This window comes from Solanum pennellii, chromosome 5, assembly GCF_001406875.1.
Source record: "Solanum pennellii chromosome 5, SPENNV200".
In the NCBI taxonomy this organism is placed as follows: Eukaryota; Viridiplantae; Streptophyta; class Magnoliopsida; order Solanales; family Solanaceae; genus Solanum; species Solanum pennellii.
This window is the reverse complement of record NC_028641.1, coordinates 70,619,715-70,642,474: the sequence shown is the minus strand read 5'-3', so window position 1 is coordinate 70,642,474 and position 22,760 is coordinate 70,619,715. Positions and strand designations below refer to the sequence as shown.

Genomic DNA, 22,760 nt, shown 5'->3' with positions numbered 1-22,760 from the left:
ATACATACATACATGAGATAGAGAGAGTGAGAGAGAGAGATAGATACATAGATAGAGACAATATAAAACAGAGACATATAATTGATTACTACAGCACTAGAAAAAAAAAAGTTGGTTTTCTTTTGTATCACAAGAAAAACAAAAACAAAAACAAAATATACATATAAAATATACAGAGAAAATGTACTGAAAAAGGTTTGTTTGGTGAAAGAGAAATACAGTATTTACAGAGTAAAGAAGACATTGTGTCTGGGAGATGTAGTGTAGAAAAGGGGGCAATTTATAAAGTAAAAATTGCAGCATTTGGTCTCTCTAATACTCAACATCTCTTCCTTTTTCCAAAGCTTCTTTGTCCCCCTCTTCACTTTTTTCTTACTCCAAACATCAAAAAGATCAAAACTTTTCTCTTTTTCCGGCTACCCTTTTGCCGGAATAATATTATTCCGGTCACCGGAATCAGTTTACAGCTCTGCCTAACCTCAGGGATGTAAAGGAAGAACAATTAGTATACTGTATCCATTATTGAGTTCTGTAACTCTGATGAATCTTCGGTAGGTTTATAAGTTGTGGGTGCTCTGTTACAGCTCGCCGGAATAAGGGAATATGAAGACGCCGGGAAATGGTGCCGGTGGTGGCAATGTTAATCCAGCTGAAGGTCAATATCTTTATCTTTTATGCATATTATAAGATTAAAAGACAAGCTTTTTTTTTTCTTTTGGTTCTTTGTTTTTTATTCCCTTTTTAGAATTTTCTTATCTAAGATTTTCCCAGGAAAATTTGATTTCCTTTTCTGTTTTATTTCCTTTTTTCCTCCAATTACAAGGATATGAGTAGAAAATGTTCACGTGGGGTTGAGGTATTAGTCAAATTGGAACATTTTTCTTCAATGGATTTTCCACGAAAATATGATGCTAAAAAGAGGAGAGAAAAGAAATTCACTTTATCATAGCTTTTTAATCTAGCAAGAATTATAGAAAAAGATCTCTTTTTTCAAAACCCCTTTTTTCTCTTTTGCAAGCTGAAGTTGTTTTGTGATTGTGATGTTCTGGGGTGGAGCTAGATTCGAGCTACGGGTTCGATAGAACTCAGTAAAAAGTACTTTAATATGTATAAATAATCGATCCAGAACTTAGTAAGAAAGAAAATATTGTGATCCGAAACTCATAAACTAAAAGTTCTGGCTCTGAGGTGGGGGGTTAATGTGTATTGGTAATTTACCAGCTACAACATGTTAAACTATATTGAGTTGAAAAAAGGTCTGTATTGTTGATGTGTATATAATATGTGCTTGATTTTCTTGAGAACAAAGGCTATTATAGCTCTAATGAACTGCTGTCAATTGACTGGTGAGGGGTTTGTGTTAGCAGGAGAGAAGAAGAACTTAAATCCAGAGCTATGGCAAGCTTGCGCCGGACCTCTGGTGAACTTGCCTGTTGCTGGAACACATGTTGTCTACTTTCCTCAAGGCCACAGTGAACAGGTCTTTCATTTTACCCTTTTTACTTTCTTGATAACAGTTTGTGTGTAGTTTTTGTTTATTTATACATCTTTGTGGCTGTTTATTAACATGAGCCAGTATGGTGCACCTGCTTATTGTTCCCCTTATTATGTTGTCCGGTTTGCTGCTGTGGGGTGTAGCTTAATGCAGTGACATGTATGGGTAACATCGAGGTTGATACTGTTGATTTTACTAGTGGTATGTGTTGTATCGTCTGTGTTCATTTTCTGCTAGTAATTCATGGTTTATATCTTTTTTGCTATGTTCTGCCTAGATATGTTGCTTCTATGTTTATTGCTGTGGACTTGTGAGTTTTTCTATGCTGAAATGGTTAATCAGGTGTTTGCTTTCTACTTAGTAAAAGATTGTTGAGTTGTCAGTTCTAGAATGGAGTCCATCTTGCTGATTTAGTAAGCCAGTGCAACATTGGCTATATGCTTATCACTGTAAAGATTCGTTCTCGATCAATAAAGCAAACTCTCCTGATAATTTGTTGTTTACTAATGCAAGTATATTTTCAGGTTGCTGCATCTATCAAGAAGGATGTGGAAGCCCAAATTCCAAACTATCCAAACCTGCCGTCAAAGTTAATTTGTCTTCTGCACAATGTTACCCTTCATGTATGTAAAGCTCAGAACTGTCTTGTCTTGATAAAAACTGTTCTACGTTAATGTATTTGTTGTTCTACCTTAATATATTGTCTTTTGTGTTATTTAGGCTGATCCTGAAACAGATGAAGTGTATGCTCAAATGACACTACAACCAGTTCCTTCAGTATGGTTCTTTACCACCTTCTCCTTTTGGTTTCATTTTGATGTTTCTTCTCTCATTTTTTTGGGATGTGTGTGTCCTCTGTCAAGTATAGGATGTTCTAGTTAATTTAGCGTGAACATCTTTTTGTGCAGTTTGACAAGGAGGCATTATTGAGGTCAGATTTGTCTATGAAAGCAAATAAACCACAACCAGAATTTTTTTGCAAAACTTTGACGGCAAGTGATACTAGCACTCATGGTGGTTTCTCTGTACCTCGGCGTGCAGCTGAAAAAATATTCCCTCCTTTGGTAAGATCTTGTAAAATTTTCTAGTTAGAGCTTCGAGTTGTTCTTTTCGTATCTTATTTGTGACACATTCCTTGTCTTTTATCAGGATTACTCCCTGCAGCCACCTGCTCAAGAACTTGTGGCTAGGGACTTGCATGATAACATATGGACTTTTCGACATGTTTATCGAGGTAGGTTTATTTGGAAGTTGTTTGTGTGTTCATGAGCTAGAACAAAGATGAATGACAATTATGCATCTTTCCAGTTTCTGACCTATCTTTCATCATTCAGGGCAACCGAAACGACACTTATTAACAACAGGGTGGAGCCTAGTTGTGAGTGGAAAAAGGCTTTTTGCAGGTGACTCGGTCTTGTTTATTAGGTATGACAAAAGCAATTGTAGTATAAGTTATATCCCCATAGACTAACGGAAATCCAAGTACATTTTGTGGTAAAACATAAAGAATGTTTAGGCTTCGAAAGAACCTACTTTTTTTGTTTTTGTTTTCAATCTTACTTGACACTCTTAATCTTTGTCAATAGGGATGAAAAACATCAGTTTCTACTAGGAATTAGAAAGGCTAATAGGCAGCCTACCAACTTATCGTCATCAGTGTTATCAAGTGATAGCATGCATATTGGTATCCTAGCAGCAGCAGCACATGCAGCTGCAAACAACAGTCCTTTCACTGTGTTCTATAACCCAAGGTCAGTGCACTTATTTTTGTTTACGTCTATGCATCAATTACCTTAAGAGCTACGTATTCGTTAATGATATTGACAATTTCTGTCTATTATGATACTTACAGTCTAACCTCTAAAATGAGCAGGGCTGGTCCTTCTGAATTTGTAATTCCTTTAGCAAAGTACTACAAAGCAACTTATAGCAGTCAAATATCTCTTGGCATGAGGTTTCGCATGATGTTTGAGACAGAAGAATCTGGAACTAGAAGGTATATGGGCACAATTACTGGCATTAGTGATCTGGATCCAGTGAGGTGGAAGAACTCTCAGTGGCGGAATTTGCAGGTAGACAAAGTGGAGTGGTTGGATTCTAGTTTTCTCTTTGTTTTTGGAATTTTATTCAACTGACACATTATCAATCTTGATTAGGTTGGTTGGGATGAGTCGACTGCTGGAGAGAGGATCAACCGAGTCTCTATTTGGGAGATTGAACCGATAACAGCACCATTTTTGATCTGTTCTAGTCCATTCTTCAGTTCCAAGCGTCCAAGGCAACCCGGAATGCCAGGTTGTTGCACAATCCTTTCTTAGCATATCTTTGAAGTCCAAGTTACCTTTGTTGTGGTCATTGAATAGTGAATTTTCTGATGAGCTCATGTTTACGTGTAATATGAAAGATACATATGCTAAAAGGATGTTTTCAACTGAACAATCATTGGCAGATGTAAAGTGTTAAAACTCCTAAATTTCTTATGCGGTAGAGAATTATTACTTGTTGCAGATGGTGATTATTCTGATATGGATGGCATGTTCAAGAGGACAATGCCATGGCTTGGTGATGATTTTGGCATGGCAGATCCTCAAGGTCTGCCTGGTCTTAGCTTAATCCAATGGATGAACATGCAGAAGAATCCTTCTTTGGCTAACCCGATGATCCCCAACTATATGAATTCCCTATCTGGTTCTGCTCTACAAAACCTTGCTGGAGCAGACCTATCACGCCAGCTAGGTATGGCAGCACCGCAATTTCAGCAGCAGCAGCAAATGCAGCACAACTTGCAGTTCAATAATGCCCATAGGCCAAACCAACAGCTTGACCAGCTCCAGAAGTTACCAGCAGCAGCGCTGAACTCGTTAGACTCTATTATGCAATCACAGCAACAGTTATCTGATGTCAGTCAGCAACCAAGACAAAATCTAACTACTCAGTCACTGCCTACAACCCAAGTTCACACACAGCATATGCAAGCGCAGAGTCTTGGGCAATCTCAGAACGTTCTTCCGCCGCAACAATCAGTTCAAAATCAAAACCAACTGCAGAGAAACCTCCCCCAGAGCCTATCACAGCAACATCCACAACAACAGATTCTGAGTCAGACTCAGCAGCAAAGTTTCATGTCATCCCAGCCCCCAGATCCAGTGAACCAACAACAGCATTTCTCTGATAACCAAGCACAGCTTCAAATGCTACAAAAACTACATCAACAACAAAAATCACTTCTAGCACAACAATCTGGATTACAGCAACCTTCACAACTTGGGCCAATCCAGGATCACCAGAAGCAGCTCATGGATGCATCACAGAACTTTTCCAGGTCACTTGCGACAAACCAAATGTTGGATGCGTCTCAAACCACGTCCACTTCACTTCCTCACTCGCAAGTTGTTCAGCAGCAAATGACGAGAATAAATAGCCCGTCCAATCTTCGGTTTTCCCAGCCAACTCAGCAACCAAAGCTTCAGCAGCAGCAATCTGGTAACCTGTCAGACCTATCTGGACCAGTTAACTACCCTCTACCCCGAACGTCTTATCAGCTTTCCGCAAATGGCAGTAATTTAACAGGAACTGCAGGGGGAGGGCAGTCTGTGGTAATTGATGATGTCCCATCATGGTCCACCTCGGTTTCCACTAATAACTGTCAGAGTGTAGTTCAGCCAAATATGAATGGTCGAACCACAGGTGCACGGGATGAAATGACCCACTGTTCTGGACCCTTAGAAGTTATGTCTGCAAATAACAACCTGCAGCCAAAGTCTGATGTTAAACCTTCAATAAACGTCGTCTCCAAGAGCCAGAACCATGGGTTTTTGGCACCTCAAACTCTTAACACTTCAGGAATACAGTTTGATTATTTGGATAGTTCATCTTCAGCAACTTCAGCTTGCCTTTCCCAAAATGATGTTCAATTGCAGCAGACTGCTACAGACCCATTATCTTGCAGTTCTCAGCCATTGATATTCAGAGATAGTCCAGATGGAGGAGAAGTTCAGGGTGACCCGAGAAACAATGTAGCTTTTGGAGCAGCAAACATGGAAAATAATCAGTTAGGACTGCCTATGATACCTGATCCTTTGATCACTAAAAGCTCAATGGGATCAAGGAAGGATTTCGCAGACAATCTCTCATCAGGAGGCGGCATGCTCTCCAGCTATGAGAACCCCAAGGAAGCACAGCCTGAACTCTTGGCCTCAATGGCTTCCGATTATGTCACCTTTAATTCAATTGATTCTACCATCAATGATGGTAGCTTCATGGATAGAGGCGCCTGGGAGCCACCACCTCAACTGCCTCGTTTGCGGACATATACCAAGGTTGGTAGCCTCATAAAAGTTGTTTATTTTATCACTTCTTGTTGTTTCTTAGAGAGTTTATAACATTTTTCTGCATCTTTTCTCTTAAAGGTGTACAAGCGTGGTGCAGTAGGAAGATCAATTGATATTGCACGGTACTCAGGCTATGAGGAACTTAAACTAGATTTGGCTCGTAGATTCGGTATAGAGGGACAACTGGAGGACAGACAAAGAATAGGATGGAAGCTTGTGTATGTTGATCACGAAAACGATGTTCTACTGGTTGGTGATGACCCCTGGGAGTAAGTCCATATACTATATATGCTTCTATCAACTTTTTCAGTATTAACATTTTCAACAGAAGTACCATATGTCCTCTGATGGCTTACATATTCTGTACTTCTGTATGATGTCTTACAGGGAATTCGTGAGCTGTGTCCGCTGCATCAAGATTCTTTCTCCACAAGAAGTTCAACAAATGAGCTTGGATGGAGATTTTGGAGGTAGTGTCCTTCAAAACCAAGATTGTAGCAGTTCAGACGCGGGAGATGTGTAATTATAGCAAGGCTAAAGTTGTTAACAATTCTTTTGAAGCTGGAAACTCACACAAATATAGCTTCTAGGTAATCAGTTGCTCCACCAAAGTTTTCCTTCTAGTATACACCACAGTACAGTAAGCAAGCCAGCTGCTAGCTCTTCATGGGATCTTGGTATATTTAATGATCCCTTGAGTGTAACAAAGCTGATGCTAATCTTTGATAAGAGAAAAAAGTTAGTAAGGGAAGTCATCACCATTGCTGCTTAGAGGGTAATGTGCTCTAGCATAGTTGTTAAGGCAATAGAAGTATGGTGGATCCCAACTTCTCTTGTTCCTTTGATAGTTCCACAAGGCTTGATATATCAGAGTGTATAGTAATGTAAATATACTCTTTTCTGTAAGAGAAAATGGTTTAGACAGAATGAGAGACTTTATTGCTTTTGATTGTTGTACAACATGGATATGGTTCACACCTTATTTATAGGAGAAAAGTATTTTCACTAAGCTTCCCCTATGAGCTTTTCCAATGTATGCATATATTTTTCCCTTTGAGTGTCCGTTAATAAATAATGTGTCTCGTTAAAGTCTTAGAAGCCTCAATGGAAAAACTTAAACTAAGTGGCAAATCTTAACAAGAAGAAAGAGTACATAGTATAGAGTCATTCTTTTAGTGGAAAAGGGTGAAACGAACAATAATCTCCACTATTTATAGTTTGGTCTAAACATGTCCTTATTGTCAATACTCTTGCCGTTAATAGCTTGGTCTAGAAATGTTGCTATTACTAAATGGATAAAAATGTCCTTTTCCAAATATACATATTATTTCTTTTCTTTTAAATTCCTAATAAAAATATTACTATTAAATAACCTTATTCTTGTTTACTTTCTTTTAAAATCATTTTAACTAATAAAAATGAAAATACTTTTTTCTTCTTAATACCATTTTATCAATAAAACTAGAATAACTTAATGTACACTTTTAACGAATAATATACGTCATACATAAGAATATAAGATTATAGTAAATCCATTACTAATTTTCATATAAATAACGATAATATACTTTTTGTTGTGCGTCAAGATCCTTAACAGAGATGATTGGATAGACCATTAATAAACTAGAAATGTGATTGTCAACAATTATAATGTCATCAATATAAACGAGCACATATGTTGTAAAGCCAGAGTAAACAAAGAGGAGTCAAACTTGTACTTATTGAAATATGTTGATATCAAGTATATAGATTTCGAGTTTTGTATACCAAGCTTGAGGTGCTTACTTAAGACCATAAATCGCTTTCTTCAGTTTGATAAGGGAAAGAAGTCTTCAAAACACTGGTGACAGTAATATTTGTTAGAGAACCCTTAATAAATACTAGGAGTTGAATGAAAATTGATTTTTTATTTTTTTGCATTAGGGTCAAATCCAAAGATAGCATAATCAATCAAATATTTTTATAGATTCATAATTTGGAGCTACTTTGAATATAATTTCATATGGACAGTAGTTTTTTTTTTTTTTTTTAAATTTATTGTAGTTAATCTGTTTATGAACTGTCTAGTGACAACTTCATGCTTGAATTTTAATGCGTAACCACATATATTACCATTACCCATTAAGACATTTTTAGGATCGTGCTAATCTTGTGTAGTAGTTAAGCTATGATTCATCAAATGTAATATGATGAATGACTCAAGATTCAACAATCCAAGTTTCTATTGTTGGTTTACATGTTCATCATAGTTGGCATATGCTTGGAGATTTTCATGGAAATATGAGCAACAAACTCCTCTTGCTGAGTGACGATATCGTAGTTCATTACCTGAAGGTTGTTGCTGCTGCCACTGGGAGGCGTTGTTGCCTGTATTGTTGGAGACGGGTTATGACCCGTCATTTAGCCCACCAAGGTTCGGACAGAGTTTGGGATTGACTCATCTATGGTTCAGCTCGTCAGCTCATTTTTTCAGCCCTAGCTAGAGGTAAGGGATGCAACATTTCTACAATACACAATTGGACATGAAACATCAAAACATTTCAAGTAAACCTAAGAAGAGTAGCTCCTTCACATTACCTAATTCTGGAAACAACAAAACATATCGACTCGAGGCAAGCTCATCAAAAAACACAGTTTGGTCAAAGCCATATTTCCAGAAACATTTCCATAGGTACAAGTCTATGCTCAGTTTGCTCAATTTCAGCTTACATAAAAAAGGAATCCAGAGAGATTTCACCAGATCATATACAAATAAAAATAAGACTCTCCTAACTCGACTTACACGCTGCATCAGCATTGCTCATTCGTTTAGAGGGAGTCCTCTTTTTCTTGAATGATTGGCTCAGAGGTTCAAAGAGAGGAGCCCCTGGCATACCAAGCCGTAAATCTGTATCACCATTGTCAGCAATCCATGTTATGCGATTAACTGTCATAGTTACAAATGTTGTTTCAGTCAGTGACAAGTTTACAAGGTCTACTCCTTCTGTAAGTATCACTGCCAAGCTTAGGCAATAATTAGACTAACCACCAGTCAGGAGCAAAGATATATACATAAACACAGATCTTTATATCCACCAGCTATCTCAAGGTGATGCCATTTAAACACTTGATGAATCATACCAATCAACATGGACTGATCTATATTATATTCTATGCTTATGAACTCATAATACAAAGAGGGGTGAAGGAACATCAATCAATCAACTGCTTATAGCCCAGGAGAGCCGAGTGCTTAAGGCAAAAAAACCACATAATGATTCAGAAGATTCATTATCCCAAAGACAAGCTTCCAGTGACTCGACTCAAACCGGAACAGTTAGTAATGTAAAAGCGATTCTTTAAGTATCCACCTATAGCAGAGTCTCTATCTGACTTGGCGGGTTGGGGGGTGGGGTAGCACCTGTTAACTTTCTTTTCAAATAGTTCTGCAGCCATGAACCTGATCAACATTCACTTTGTCCCAAAAGAGAATAAAAAAGCACGCACACCAAACCAGCATTTACTAGAACACAGTGCAAAGAATCAGCAAATTCAAAAATGTTAAGTGCCGAGAGAGTGAAAGAGACAAGACAGCAGCGATACTTCCTTTTTATTTTTCAGTATCAACTATATTCATGCAATTACTAGCTTTATCCAATTCATCACAAATGGTACAACTGTTTAACTTAAGCATGCTTAATGAACCATGTCTATAGAGGATCAAGAGTTTCAAAAGGTCCTGACATACCAGGCTCAGTTTCATCAGGTGCAAGTGCTGGACGATAAGGCCGCTTCTTAACATAGTTATCCTGCAGAGGTCTAGGGATCTGGAAAGAAAACTGGGACATACTTACACCTTGTGCTACATAGTCTGGGTGTTCCTGCAAGTACCTAAGAAGAGAAAGCATTGATCAAAATGGTGAGGGATATGAGAAGAAAATACAGATTCAAATTTGAATTTTACTTTTCAACTTCAACCATGGAACGAAGTCTCTTTCCAGATGGCGCAACATAATACCTGTAAATCATGACCAAAAAATGTTAATGGGTTGTCATCCTCTACTTAAAACAGGAAGAATCATATATGCACTTTAAAACGTACTAATGTAAAAAAGAGTAATGGAATGCAAGAAACGTACACATCAGCAAACCGAGTGCCTCCTTCACCTCGGATTCTTAAAAGCCGTTCCCACCCAGGAGGGGGCTGAGCAATATTAGGCTTGTCAATAGCCCAGAGTCTACTTCCATCTTGAGTAAGATCAGGAGGATCAGCACATGATAGTTCAGCACGCCACTCATGAGCAGTTTCACAATAGAAAGGCTGTTCCAAAATGTGTTCTCTTATCTCCTCATACTTCTCCTTTGTAGGAATAAGCCTCCATTTAAAGCAGTTAGCGCACTGCACAGTAAATGCCCCTACAGATGGCAAAAGCCTAGTTGTGTAATTGGGAAAGGAGTTTCGTCGAGGCTGAGAATTAACAGGATCGGCGTCAAGTGCAATTTCATCCGCACCAACAGCAGCAGGATCGTAAAGCACCAACTGTTTTTGAGCATCTTCACTGTGGTTATCCTCATCATCTGTGTTATGTTCTTCTTCTTCTGCTAAAGAAGCAACATCCTTAGGATTCTGATTAGAAGTTCCAATCCCTCCAGCGCGTGCAGAGCTTCTTGAATCTTTTGGCTCATGCTTCACCTTATCTCTGCGACTAGCAACTGAAGAACCATAAATATCATTATGATCTGCTTTTCCAGGGGTCGCAATGTCCAGATGATCTCGCTCCATCCAACCAAATCTAAGTATGAATAGAACTGTCCAAAATAAGAAAACACGATTTATTGGACAACATAATTCCGAGAACGGTGACAAAATTGTCCAAAGAAAGAAAACACAATTTATTTGACAAGAGAACTCCTGGAACAGTGAATAGCATAGATCATAGATCAAAGATGAGAAAACACACACATTACCCTATTTAACCAAAGGTTCCACACATTTAAAAACGGAGTCCCTGTTTGCATAGGTAAAATGTAGGCTGAAAGGGAGTTCTCTTTACCAAACCATCAAAAGTTACAATAGAGAGCAATTATAAATCAAATTAAAAAGGCCAGCCTGCTAGTAATTAAAAATTTCTCCATATCTGAATGTGTCCATCTGGTACAAGGAGCAAATTTGTAAACAAGAAGATCCAGTTGAACATGTGAAGGGTCTTGAATGCTAAAATATTACACACACACACACATTATACACAAAAATCCTTTCAAAAAAAATTCTAATTTCATTCCTACAGGCATTCAAAGTACAGAATCTTCTAAGCGTCTCACCTAACAAATACAAGGTAAAACGAATGGAAGACCAATAAAACCAAATATCATTAATAACTGAAAGTTCTACAAGAAGATGAATCAGAGTTAATGTATAGAAGACAATATCTTATCAAGTTTCCCAACTGACCAGATAGGCTACGAGAGGCCAAATATGATATTTGTAGCAAGAAAAATTAAATTTTGAAACTACTCAACTAAATGACTTACAGGCACAGGAGCTCCTGACAACCATGAAAGGAAGCTGACGTTATGGGGAATGAAACCGTTCATAAAGAAGCAAGGAAATAGTTTGAACCACTAGTTGGTAATACTATTTCTTATTAGAAATATAAGAATTGTATTTATGTTGAACAAACATAAAGTTGACATGAGATATTCCCAAAAAAAACACTTCCAAAGTCATCACAAAAGCAAATAAATCACAGCCAGGTCACAGTGGAAAGTTGGTCTAACTAATTGATCATTGGTGTACAAGAATCACCCAACATTGGGACTACTTGACACACAGAGACAGAAGCTTTTGTTTCAATCATAAAAAATGGCTAAAGCAGCTATTTTAGGAGTTTTGTGTTGGTCATAAATCTTAAGCAGATAAGTTCATCAACCAATTGAATCTGAGCTTTGTTCAAGGTACGCCACTTTTTGGGTTTGGACAGCAGAGCTAAAACAACTATTTTAAAGTCTAGAGCCTAGAGTTCCTCTTAATAAAGTAAGGCATTAATGGCATCCCGTAAAAGCAAAATGAGTGAAAGAGTCCAGATTCAAGTTCCTAGGAGATGCCACTCCCACAAGGGGGGATAATCTTTCAAGAATTTTTCCTTACAATAATGTCAAAAACTAAGTTCATAAGGAGAGCTTCCTAACAAACATCAGGTGGGCTGCATGAACATGAGGGGCTGCTCACCCTTATTTTTTATTTGGTTAGATATTATTGAAGAATGTAAAGAGTGTACAAAATGTAATGTAAAAAATATACCTACTTTATAATATAAATATTTTAGAACTTTGACTTAAACTACTCAAATCTTCATACTAATAAATAAATAATTCACAAAAATATTCAAGCTAGTGCAATGCAACACATGATTAACATCTTATTAACTTGAATTAGTCCTTACTATACAAAATTATAATATTACTATGCGAAGTTACAAGTATTATGTTTGTTAAGAATACTACACTAAAAAACATAAAAAAATTGCACTAAATTATTTTTTTGTTTGGTATTGTATATATACTTGAGATCTCTTATTAAAATTTGATTTTAAACTACTAATTTTATTGAGACGTCATTGGAAAACATAATTACTTAAGATAGAATAATTATTCCTTAACATCAGTGAAAAGCGCAAAAAAGCTGCCGGTATGTGGGGCCTTTAAGCGCAAAAAGCGTGGGCTTTAACAAAAAAAAAGGCGCAAAGAAAAAAAAATATATATATATGTTTAATCCAAGACTAATAATTATAAACAAGAATGACAAATATATGACCAAAGAAATTGAAAACAATTATGATAAAAAGAAATATCAATTATTTAACCTCAAATTCTTCATAAGAGGAAATGTTTGCCTTAGAACCTTGACGACGACACTAAAAAGCACATAAAGCGAGACGAAGCCTCAACACATTCTGAGCCTCACTTAGGGCTTAAGCACGCTTAAAGCGCGCCTTTGATAACACTGCCTAACATCACATTAGAACTTGTCTAGAAGTTAAAATTATACATGCTTAATATTTTACAATCTTAGAAAGTACTTTCTTCCAAACACTTTTATGAAGAAGTCTATCAATACGAGCCACAAATTGATTTTATTTTAGTGAACACCAAGTCAAGTTCAATACGCAGAAAACAATGTTTACCATTAGTTGAAAAGGAAGGTGAGACAAATATTTCTATTTAACACAAACATTATTTAAAGACCATTCGAATTGATGGAAACACAAAGGGAGGTGAAATCTATGGATAAACAATCCCGTCAGCCATGATAATGGTAAGGTGAAAGGACGTTATATCTACTTAGTTATATTTATATTTGATAAATGGTCATATTATGATTGATTGTTCGTAACACGTGATCTCGCGCACTATAAACAATAAAAAATTGTTATCCAATTGGTAAAATCTTTCTTTTTCACGCAACTTGTAAACAATAAAGAATCGTAATGCTATTGGTGAACTCTTTCCTTTTCACGTAACTTGTAAAATCAAAAATTTGAATATATCATTGAATCATTTTAGCTGCATTCAACTTCCCGAAAATATATGAAAGTAAGGAAGTATCAGATTTACAGATTATTCAAAGTTAAAGCACGGCGTAACAACAAATGTAATAGACAAGTTACATCCAAGTAAAAGCGTCTTTTCTAGTTTGAAAATAAATCTAGAGTGGTTATGCTAGTTTGAATACAGTTGCTGACGGAACTTAGGTACAATAACTACACAACAAAAGGTATCAATGTGCTAGCTAAGCTATTTGGGTTCCCGTTGTTGTTCATACCTTTTTCTTAAGAATACTAATCAGCGGCTCCTCCTTCTGATAAAAGAGTAAGAAAGTAATTGTTAAAGACGTAACGCCTCGACCGCATTAAGTGAATGCGACTAATCTAGATGAGGACATAACGATTAAAAAAAACTAAACTAGGTGAGAACTTTTTCAGTTTGTATAGTACTAATAGTTATACATTCACTTGGTCTGTGCAACTGAACTAGGTGAATATGTTGTTAGTTCAACAACTAGTTCAGATGGCTAATGGATTTTTTCATAGATTCCAAGCAAAATAACTACATACCTCTATATCTGCATATTGTTTTTATCGGAACAAGAGAATGTCATCATCGTGTAGCACATGCAATAGTCTAACACCTAAAATACAATGAAGAAGAACGACAACTATGCCTTAGTCACAAACTAGTGCTCGGTTAAATAACTTCACAACACAAAAAACAAACCATCAATCTATGTTGCTCAGACTCCTCAAAAATATTGCCGCATCTGCCTTGGATCCTAAAAAATACACTTATTTTTGAGGATCCGACGCAGATGCGGAAACATATTTCGAGAATCCAAGCAACGTAGCTTAATTGGTTTGTTTATACTGTAGTGAATTTATATAACCGAGCACAACTACAAACTTTGAGTATCCAACACGCACCCCACGGGATCCTACAAGAGTTTGAGTAGCATAGCAATTAAGTGACCACAAACTCGAGATTCTATTAATAAAAACACCTACTTTTATTGAACCCTAAATTGAAAACAAAACCCTAGTTTTCCACAGGCCATGTGCATTCAAAGTAGAACCAATTTTTCCAAATTAAAAGAAAATGGCATCACATGAAAAAATAGAGAAGAAAAATTCACCCAAGAAGGAACCTAAAATCCAATAAAACAAGAACAATCAAACTAAAGCATTGGCAGAAAATGTAGAAGTAAAAAAATCCCTTTTTTACAAAAAAAATAATAATTAAGATTTATCAACAACTTCCAAATACTTAACACTTTGATTTCTAAAATCACATACCTACAGCAAAAATGACACAAAATCAAACAAAGAAATACCTCAAATCATTAAATTGAATTCTTGACAAAAAAAAATAAAAATCCATAACACAGATTGAAACCCATTCACATAAATCAAATGAATCTATCACTAAACTTATCAAAACAATAAACCCGATCCACATGCATTTCAACACAGCTATACATATTTACAAAGAAAAAAAGAATGCATAAACCATAGAGCAAAAGAGATATACCCAAAATCAGAAACAAAGGGATCTAAGTCAGCATCATCCAAGAATCAACGTTTTTGGGTAAATTCCGTTGGAGTTGTATGCAAGAAAATATATGTTACTTACAGATTAAAAGACTGCAATATCTTTGTTCTCCTAGGGAAGTGAGAGACACACAGGCGGAGATGAAGAACTCAGCTAAATTTAAGTACTAACTTTTTATTGCAAAACTAAATGATAAAATAATAAATAAAAATGTTTATTTACTATTTTACCACCATTCATATTATAACATTCGCGTCGTTTCGTTCAAAACGAGGATATCCCATTCATTCATAAATAGAAATAGAAAAATCAATTGTTAACTTTTTATTTATTTATTTTCACTAGATATTTAATTATTGGTGTCGTTTCATTCAAACGAGGATATTCCGATCATAAATAGAAATTAAAAAAATTAATTTCACATTTTTTTACTATAATATTCTAATATTTGCGTCGTTACATTCAAACCTAGGACATTCTAATCATAAATAAGATTAGAACAATCATTTTCACTTCTTATATTTATTTATTTTTATTACGATATTCTAATATTGGAATCATTTCGTTCAAGGATATCCCGGTCATAAACAAGATAAGAACAATCAACTCAATTTCCATGTTCATTAACAATTTTACCACTGGTATTCTAAAACCATGTTTATTTCGTTCAAAAAGAGGATACCCCGATCATAAACAAGATAAGACAAAAATTTCACATTTTATATGTAGTGATACTTTACCACTAGTATTCTAATACCAGGGTTGTTAAGTTCAAAACAAGAATACCTCAATCACAAATAAAATTAGAACAATCAATCTCACCTACAATATGAATTAAGTAAAAATAATGCTCGCTTTATTCGGAGTATAAGCGTCAAACTAACTAATTTTTTATCTGAATTAGAACATAGAATTTTTTTAAAAAATTGATATAAAATTTATTATATTTTAAAATTACGGAGAAAAAATATTGTGAGTCACAATAGTTAAATAATATCACCTACAACTCAATTCCAAATAAATTGAGATAAGGATATCTGAATCCTTATTTGTCATTTGAGCTCATATTATATTATTGACATAATCAATTTTAAGAAGTAAAAGACTATGTTAAAATATATATAAATAATAATAAAAGCTTCATACAAGTGTAAGATCTATCCTCTAACTTGTTGTCAACAACTTAATAGATTGTTTTCATTGTGTCCTATCTTAGCTAAACATGTATTGATATTAAACAATTACATGTCTACTGCAATCACTTTCTCTTAATACCTTCACTTACTATAGTTTCATACCTACAAATCGGTGCATCTATAGATTAACACAGAATTACTCCAAATCATCTCGAGTGACATTCTCATATTATATTTTTAATGTGTGTTATTTGCAACTTCTAGCGAATGTGATCATCTCTATCTAATCTAATTTGATATGACCTCAAATTCATCCTAGCATATGTATTTTCATATGTCACGATTCAAACTGTCATGAGTGACACCCACACTAACCTTTACTAACAACCAACCAAAAACTTAACTTAAACAACATTTCTAAACCCAAGTCATAATATAAAATAGTAGAAGGAAAACAATTTAATACAATGAAAGAGTTGAGTTTATAGGAACTCAACCAGAAGTAACAATAATTGCGAAATGAACACTTAGAAATTGAAAGTCGTAGCACCAAAACTCTATTCAGTAAAGGATAGGGATGCAACCCCGAAAACTAGGAAACAAAACTAATAATCTAAAAGTTCGTGTTCGAAAACATGGACAGTAAAATGTAGAGATGAACCCATGGAAGCCTGGAAGAGTAGCTCACATTTTGGAGTCCACCCTTCTTCTTCTCTTATTATGCAAATTGAGGGTAAAAACACCCAAATCAGTCTACAAGGATGTCACAGCCCACCAACAACAACATACATAAGAGCCAACACAAAAGAGAAGAGAAATTGGGAAATATCACCAAGAAAAACGCAGGTTACGCCAGCAGCAATAACAGACGATCAAGAACTCCGATTGACGATCTGAACGGTCAAGATGTAGTGCTATGTGTTGTGAACCAGCTGTGAAAATTTCAGAACGATCCAACGGTCGGATCTCCGGAAAACTGAAATTTTGTCAAGGCTGTCCAGAAAGTCTGCACTCCAACCCTCTCTCAAAAATCTGCTTTTTTTTTTTTTTTTTCTCCTCTCTCTCTATTTCTCTCTGCCCGTCCAAAACAAAACCCCAGCACCTTGACATCAGCTGCCAAAGACTTCTAGAAGAAGTCAACAAGGCCCAAAATATATGGGCCACCCATCAATGGGCTGGACCCTTAACAATCTCCCCCTCCAGCCCAGTTCGGGGAGACCAAACATAAAAGGTCATCAAGAAGACATACCTGCAAGCTTGGAACAAAATTCAAGCTTGCTTCGAGGGACCACCTTTGTCAACATATCAGCACCATTCTTGTTGGTGTGAATCTTCTTCAACTTCATTAGTTGCTCTTCAATGACAACACGCAACCAATGATATCTCACATCAATATGCTTTGTGCGAGCATGGTACATGCTGTTTTTGCTCAAGTCCATAGCACTTTGACTATCACAAAACACAACATACTCGCTTTGCTTCAAACCTAACTCTTGAAGGAAACGCTTTAACCAAAGCATTTCTTTGCTTGCTTCCACTGCTGCTATATATTCTGCCTCGGTTGTAGACAACGCTACACACTTCTGTAGCTTGGATTGCCATGAAATGGCTCCCCCTGCAAATTTGAACAAGTAACCCGAGGTAGACTTCCGGTTATCAAGATCTCCAGCCATGTCAGCATCCGTAAATCCCTCAAGAATAGGCTCACCACCTCCAAAACACAAACTCAGATTTGATGTGCCTCGCAAATATCTTAAGATCCACTTTACAGCTTCCCAATGAACCTTGCTCGGATTTGCCAAGTATCTGCTAACCAATCCAACAGCATGTGCTATATCCGGTCTTGTACACACCATGGCATACATCAATGAACCAACAGCAGAGGAGTAAGGAATATGAGACATACTTTCCTTTTCTTTATCGGTTGTAGGACAACAACGCTTGCTCAACTTGAAATGGGCTGCAAGTGGTGTATTAACTGGCTTGGCATTCTTCATATTGAACCTTTCAAGCACTCGTTCAATATACTTTTCTTGTGACAACCAAAGCTTACCAGCTTTTCTATCACGAGCAATTTCCATACCAAGAATTTGCTTCGCAGGACCCAAATCTTTCATATCAAAGGACTTTGACAAATCCTCTTTCAACCTGCAAATCATCTCAACATCTTGTCCCACAATCAACATATCATCAACATACAAGCAAAGGATAATGAAGTTACCTTCAGAGAATTTTCTAAAATACACACAAGGATCTGCAGTAGTCCGCTTGTACTCATTACTATTCATGAAGGAATCAAACTTGTGATACCATTGCCTTGGTGCTTGCTTGAGTCCATAGAGACTCTTTTTCAACTTGCAGACAAAATTCTCTTTTCCCTTAACTTCAAATCCTTCCGGCTGCTCCATGTAAATCTCCTCATGCAAATCACCATGTAAGAAAGCAGTTTTAACATCAAGTTGTTCAAGTTCAAGATTCAAACAGGCAGCTAGTCCCAAAATCATACGAATGGAAGTCATCTTCACCACCGGTGCAAAAATCTCATCGAAGTCGATGCCCTTTTTCTGATGGCATCCCTTCACCACTAATCTTGCCTTCCGCTTCACTAGCTTGTTGTCAACTTTCTTGTTCTTAAACAACCACCTGTTCTTCAAGACTTTCTTCCCTTTTGGAGGCTTCACCAAGTCATAGGTTTCATTCTTCTTCAAAGAATCCATCTCCTCTTGCATAGCCTTGAGCCAATGGTCTTTGTCTGAATGTGACAAGACCTCTTGAAGGCTTTCAGGCTCCCCCTCATCAGTGATTAGGATGTATTCTGAACTTGGATAAAGTCTTGAAGGTTGACGAACTCTGGTCGATTTTCTAAGTGTTGGCTCTTCTACCTGTGGGCTGGATTTCTCCCCCTGATTAGAAGACTCTCCATGTTGAACATCTACAGCTTCATCATCAGGTTGTGGTACAACAACATCAGGTTGTACCTCTTCAATATGGTCATGTTCATGAGCAATTTCATGACCATCCTCTGGAGCATCACCTGTTAATTGATCATCTGAAGCAGAAACATGAGGCATGGGCATATCAATAACATCATGAGAGAAATTAGAATAATAAGTCTTATCAGCACCCAAGAGATGAAAACCCATCTCGTGCTCATAAAAGACAACATCTCTACTTCTCACAACTTTTTGCTTTGCTGGATCATAAAGTCTGTAACCAAACTCTTCATCACCATATCCAACAAACACACAAGGAGAAGTCTTGAAATCAAGCTTCAATCTATGTTCCTTCGGCACATGCATAAAAGCCTTGCATCCAAACACCCTCAAGTGAGAATAAGAGGGGTCTTTCCCAAACCAAACTCTCTCGGGAATATCAAACTCCAAAGGAACTGATGGTGCTCTATTTATCAAATATACAGCAGTTCCAACCGTTTCACCCCAAAATGACTTAGGAAGATTGGACATTCTAAGCATGCATCTCACTTTCTCAATAATGGTTCTGTTCATCCTCTCGGCAACGCCATTGTGTTGTGGGGTACCCGGTTCTGTTCTCTCATGTCGAATGCCATATCTTGAGCAATATGCTTTAAACTCATTTGAAGTGTATTCACCTCCATTATCAGTTCGAAGACGCTTCAGTTTGCAATCTGTCTCCCTTTCAACCATTGCATGAAACTTCTGGAAGATACCGAACACCTCACTTTTGTGCTTCATCATATAAACCCAAGTTCTCCGAGTAGCATCATCAATAAAAGTAACAAAGTATTTGTTACCACCAAGTGATTCCACCTCTATGGGACCACACACATCAGAGTAAACCAACTCTAACTTCACTTTCTTTCTTGTAGATGTCCTCGGAAAAGAAACTCTGTGTTGCTTTCCTGCTAAACAATGATCACAAGGGTCAAGTGAAATAGTAACATCAGCAGGAATAAGAGACTTACCGGCCAACAGCTTTATACCCTTCTCACTAACATGCCCCAATCTTCGGTGCCATAAGTTAGGAGAAGTTTTCTCCTCAATAGCATTCAACTCACCACTACACACTTTCAAATGTGTCTTATACAATGTGCAACAAAGCTTGCCACGAGCAACAGTCAAGGAACCCTTAGACAATTTCCATTTACCCTCACCAAAAGTGTGCTTGTAACCGTCTTCATCAAGTACGTTAGCAGACAATAAATTGAGGCGTAAATCTGGAATGTGGCGAACATCTCTCAACGTCAAATAGCACCCAACATTGGTTTGGACTCGAATATCTCCAATGCCAACAATACTTGCTGAGCTCTGGTTCCCCATCTTCACACTACCAAAATCTCCAGCTCGGTAGTCAATAAAGTACTCCTTATTAGGAACACAATGATAGGAAGCTCCTGTATCAATAAGCCATTCAGTGTCAGAACTATCAACATGACAACACTCTCCAATAGCACATATCAAAGAAACACGATCATCAGAACTAGAAGTTGTAGCAGCTGTATTCTTGTCATCACCCTCTTTATGATGGTCATTTTTCTTATTTTGCTGGTCTCTTTTCAACTTGTAGCAAAACTTTTGAATGTGGCCAGGCTTGCTACAATAGTGGCATATCGTAGGTTCTCTCCCATCCTTGGACTTTGACCTATACTTTGACTTGCCACGCCCTTTGGGACCTCTACTCTTGCTTCTTCCTCTATTCTCTACTACAAGTGCCTGCGAAATATCAACACCCATCTCCTTTCTTCTAAGCTCTTCATTGAACATGCTCTCTTTGATGACATCCAATGAAAGCGTACCATCTGGAGCTGAGTTGCTGATGGACACAACCAAAGTTTCCCAACTGTCTGGCAAAGAACTCAAGAGGAATAAAGCCTGCAACTCATCATCAAGGACAATTTTCATAACAGTCAACTTGTTAATAATATCTTGAAAGTCGCTAAGATGCTCAGAAACAGACTTCCCTGGCTTCAACTTGAGATTAACAAGCCTCTTAATCAACGAGGCCTTGTTATGAGCGGTCTTCCTCTCATAAAGACCCTCCAATTTTCTCCATAGCTCAAGCGGCTCAGTCTCCTGGGATACATGATTGAATATGCTAATATCAATCCACTGTCTGATTGTCCCCAAGGTCTTTCTCTTCAGCTTTTCCCATTCTTTATCTGTCATCTTCTCTGGCTTAGTGGGCTGGTCATCTTTCTTTGTTTTATCCACATCAATAGGATCAAACAAATCCTTGCAATATAGCAAATCTTCCATCATCGGACGCCAAATGGAATAATTGGTTGATGTCAGTTTAACCATAGAGTTATTTCCATGCTCCATGTCTATGGTTTAACACTCAGCTCTGATACCAAATGTAGGGGGAGGCACAAAACAACACAAGTAGGATACAACACCTACAAGGATCGACTTCAAGACAATCAACCAAATATACTTCACCAATTTACCAAAAGAAATTCACCACTATATTAACCAAGCTCAAATCAGCAACACATCAATTGAATCACAAGCAAATATGAATTATAAATACGCAAGTGACACACAAGATTTATACGTGGAAAACCCCTTCGGTATGAAGGATAAAAACCACGGGACTTGAAGGAGTCCACCCTTCTTCTTCTCTTATTATGCAAATTGAGGGTAAAAACACCCAACTCAGTCTACAAGGATGTCACAGCCCACCAACAACAACATACATAAGAGCCAACACAAAAGAGAAGAGAAATTGGGAAATATCACCAAGAAAAACGCAGGTTACGCCAGCAGCAATAACAGACGATCAAGAACTCCGATTGACGATCTGAACGGTCAAGATGTAGTGCTATGTGTTGTGAACCAGCTGTGAAAATTTCAGAACGATCCAACGGTCGGATCTCTGGAAAACTGAAATTTTGTCAAGGCTGTCCAGAAAGTCTGCACTCCAACCCTCTCTCAAAAATCTGCTTCTCTCTCTATCACACACTCTCTCAAATTTTCTACTCTTCACGTCAAAAAACCCCAGTAGAAAACAGCAGCTCCCAAAGACTTCTAGAAGAAGTCAACAAAGCCCAAAATATATGGGCCACCCATCAATGGGCTGGACCCTTAACATTAATCACATTTTAAAGAGGTAAAGTCGGCTCACTCATGGATAGACAAGTAAACTCAGTTCACTCGTGGAACCACACATGCACATACCCGTATTATAACCAAATCCTATCCCCATGCCAGTTCATGATCATTCCACCCTACCTAGGATTTTTTTCAACTATTAAATCAAGTCAACCCTTCAAAAAGTAATATTCTAGATTCTAAGACTTAAGAATCAATTTACAAAATAGGGGAGTAATGGACTTACCTTTAATGATGAATTTGGTGGAAAATCAAGTAGGAACTGCCCTTGTTCACTCCTCTCAACCTGAAGAACAATTATGCAAAATACAGGAGGTTTTGAGACTTTTTCTGCATAATATCCCGACTAACCTCATTATAGCGGCCGACTTCACTATATCGGTCATTAGCCCACTATAAATCATGCACACTCACCTGAATTTGATCTCGTAAAGCCCTACGGATCCCTTAATGATTTAGCTTCTATAGAATATAACCCAAGCCTATAAACATCACCCCACCCATTTCTGGATAACCCTATACCTCGCCATGCTCTGACTTTGTTTGAGTTTGAATTAGCCTAGAATTTTAAATCTTGGTTTCTTTAACCATTTGTCTAGTCATAATGATATATATATATATATATATA

General features: G+C 37.1%; 2 protein-coding genes across 3 annotated transcripts; one reads left to right on the top strand and one right to left on the bottom strand.

Moving 5' to 3' along the window:
- Window positions 1-603: 603 nt before the first annotated feature.
- On the top strand, window positions 604-6,835 carry LOC107020359 (auxin response factor 19-like). The gene is made up of 13 exons (XM_015220688.2): window positions 604-655; window positions 1,368-1,480; window positions 2,020-2,118; window positions 2,216-2,272; window positions 2,404-2,559; window positions 2,645-2,729; window positions 2,830-2,920; window positions 3,082-3,246; window positions 3,369-3,567; window positions 3,652-3,790; window positions 4,004-5,814; window positions 5,905-6,095; window positions 6,214-6,835. Exons 1-13 carry the CDS (start codon window positions 604-606, stop codon window positions 6,347-6,349), a joined length of 3,294 nt encoding a protein of 1,097 aa, XP_015076174.1. The 3' UTR covers window positions 6,350-6,835.
- Window positions 6,836-8,444: 1,609 nt separating this feature from the next.
- LOC107018455 (methyl-CpG-binding domain-containing protein 2-like) lies at window positions 8,445-15,114 on the bottom strand. Of its 2 annotated transcripts, none has more exons than XM_015218939.2 (5): window positions 14,989-15,114; window positions 9,945-10,614; window positions 9,770-9,823; window positions 9,554-9,696; window positions 8,445-8,752 (listed from the first exon to the last, which is right to left on the bottom strand). In XM_015218939.2, exons 2-5 carry the CDS (start codon window positions 10,586-10,588, stop codon window positions 8,595-8,597), a joined length of 999 nt encoding a protein of 332 aa, XP_015074425.1. In that variant the 5' UTR covers window positions 10,589-10,614; window positions 14,989-15,114; the 3' UTR covers window positions 8,445-8,594. The 2 variants fall into 2 exon arrangements, with proteins under 2 accessions (XP_015074425.1, XP_015074424.1); XM_015218938.2 differs by having other exon boundaries at window positions 14,887-15,065.
- Between the last annotated feature and the right edge of the window lie 7,646 nt (window positions 15,115-22,760).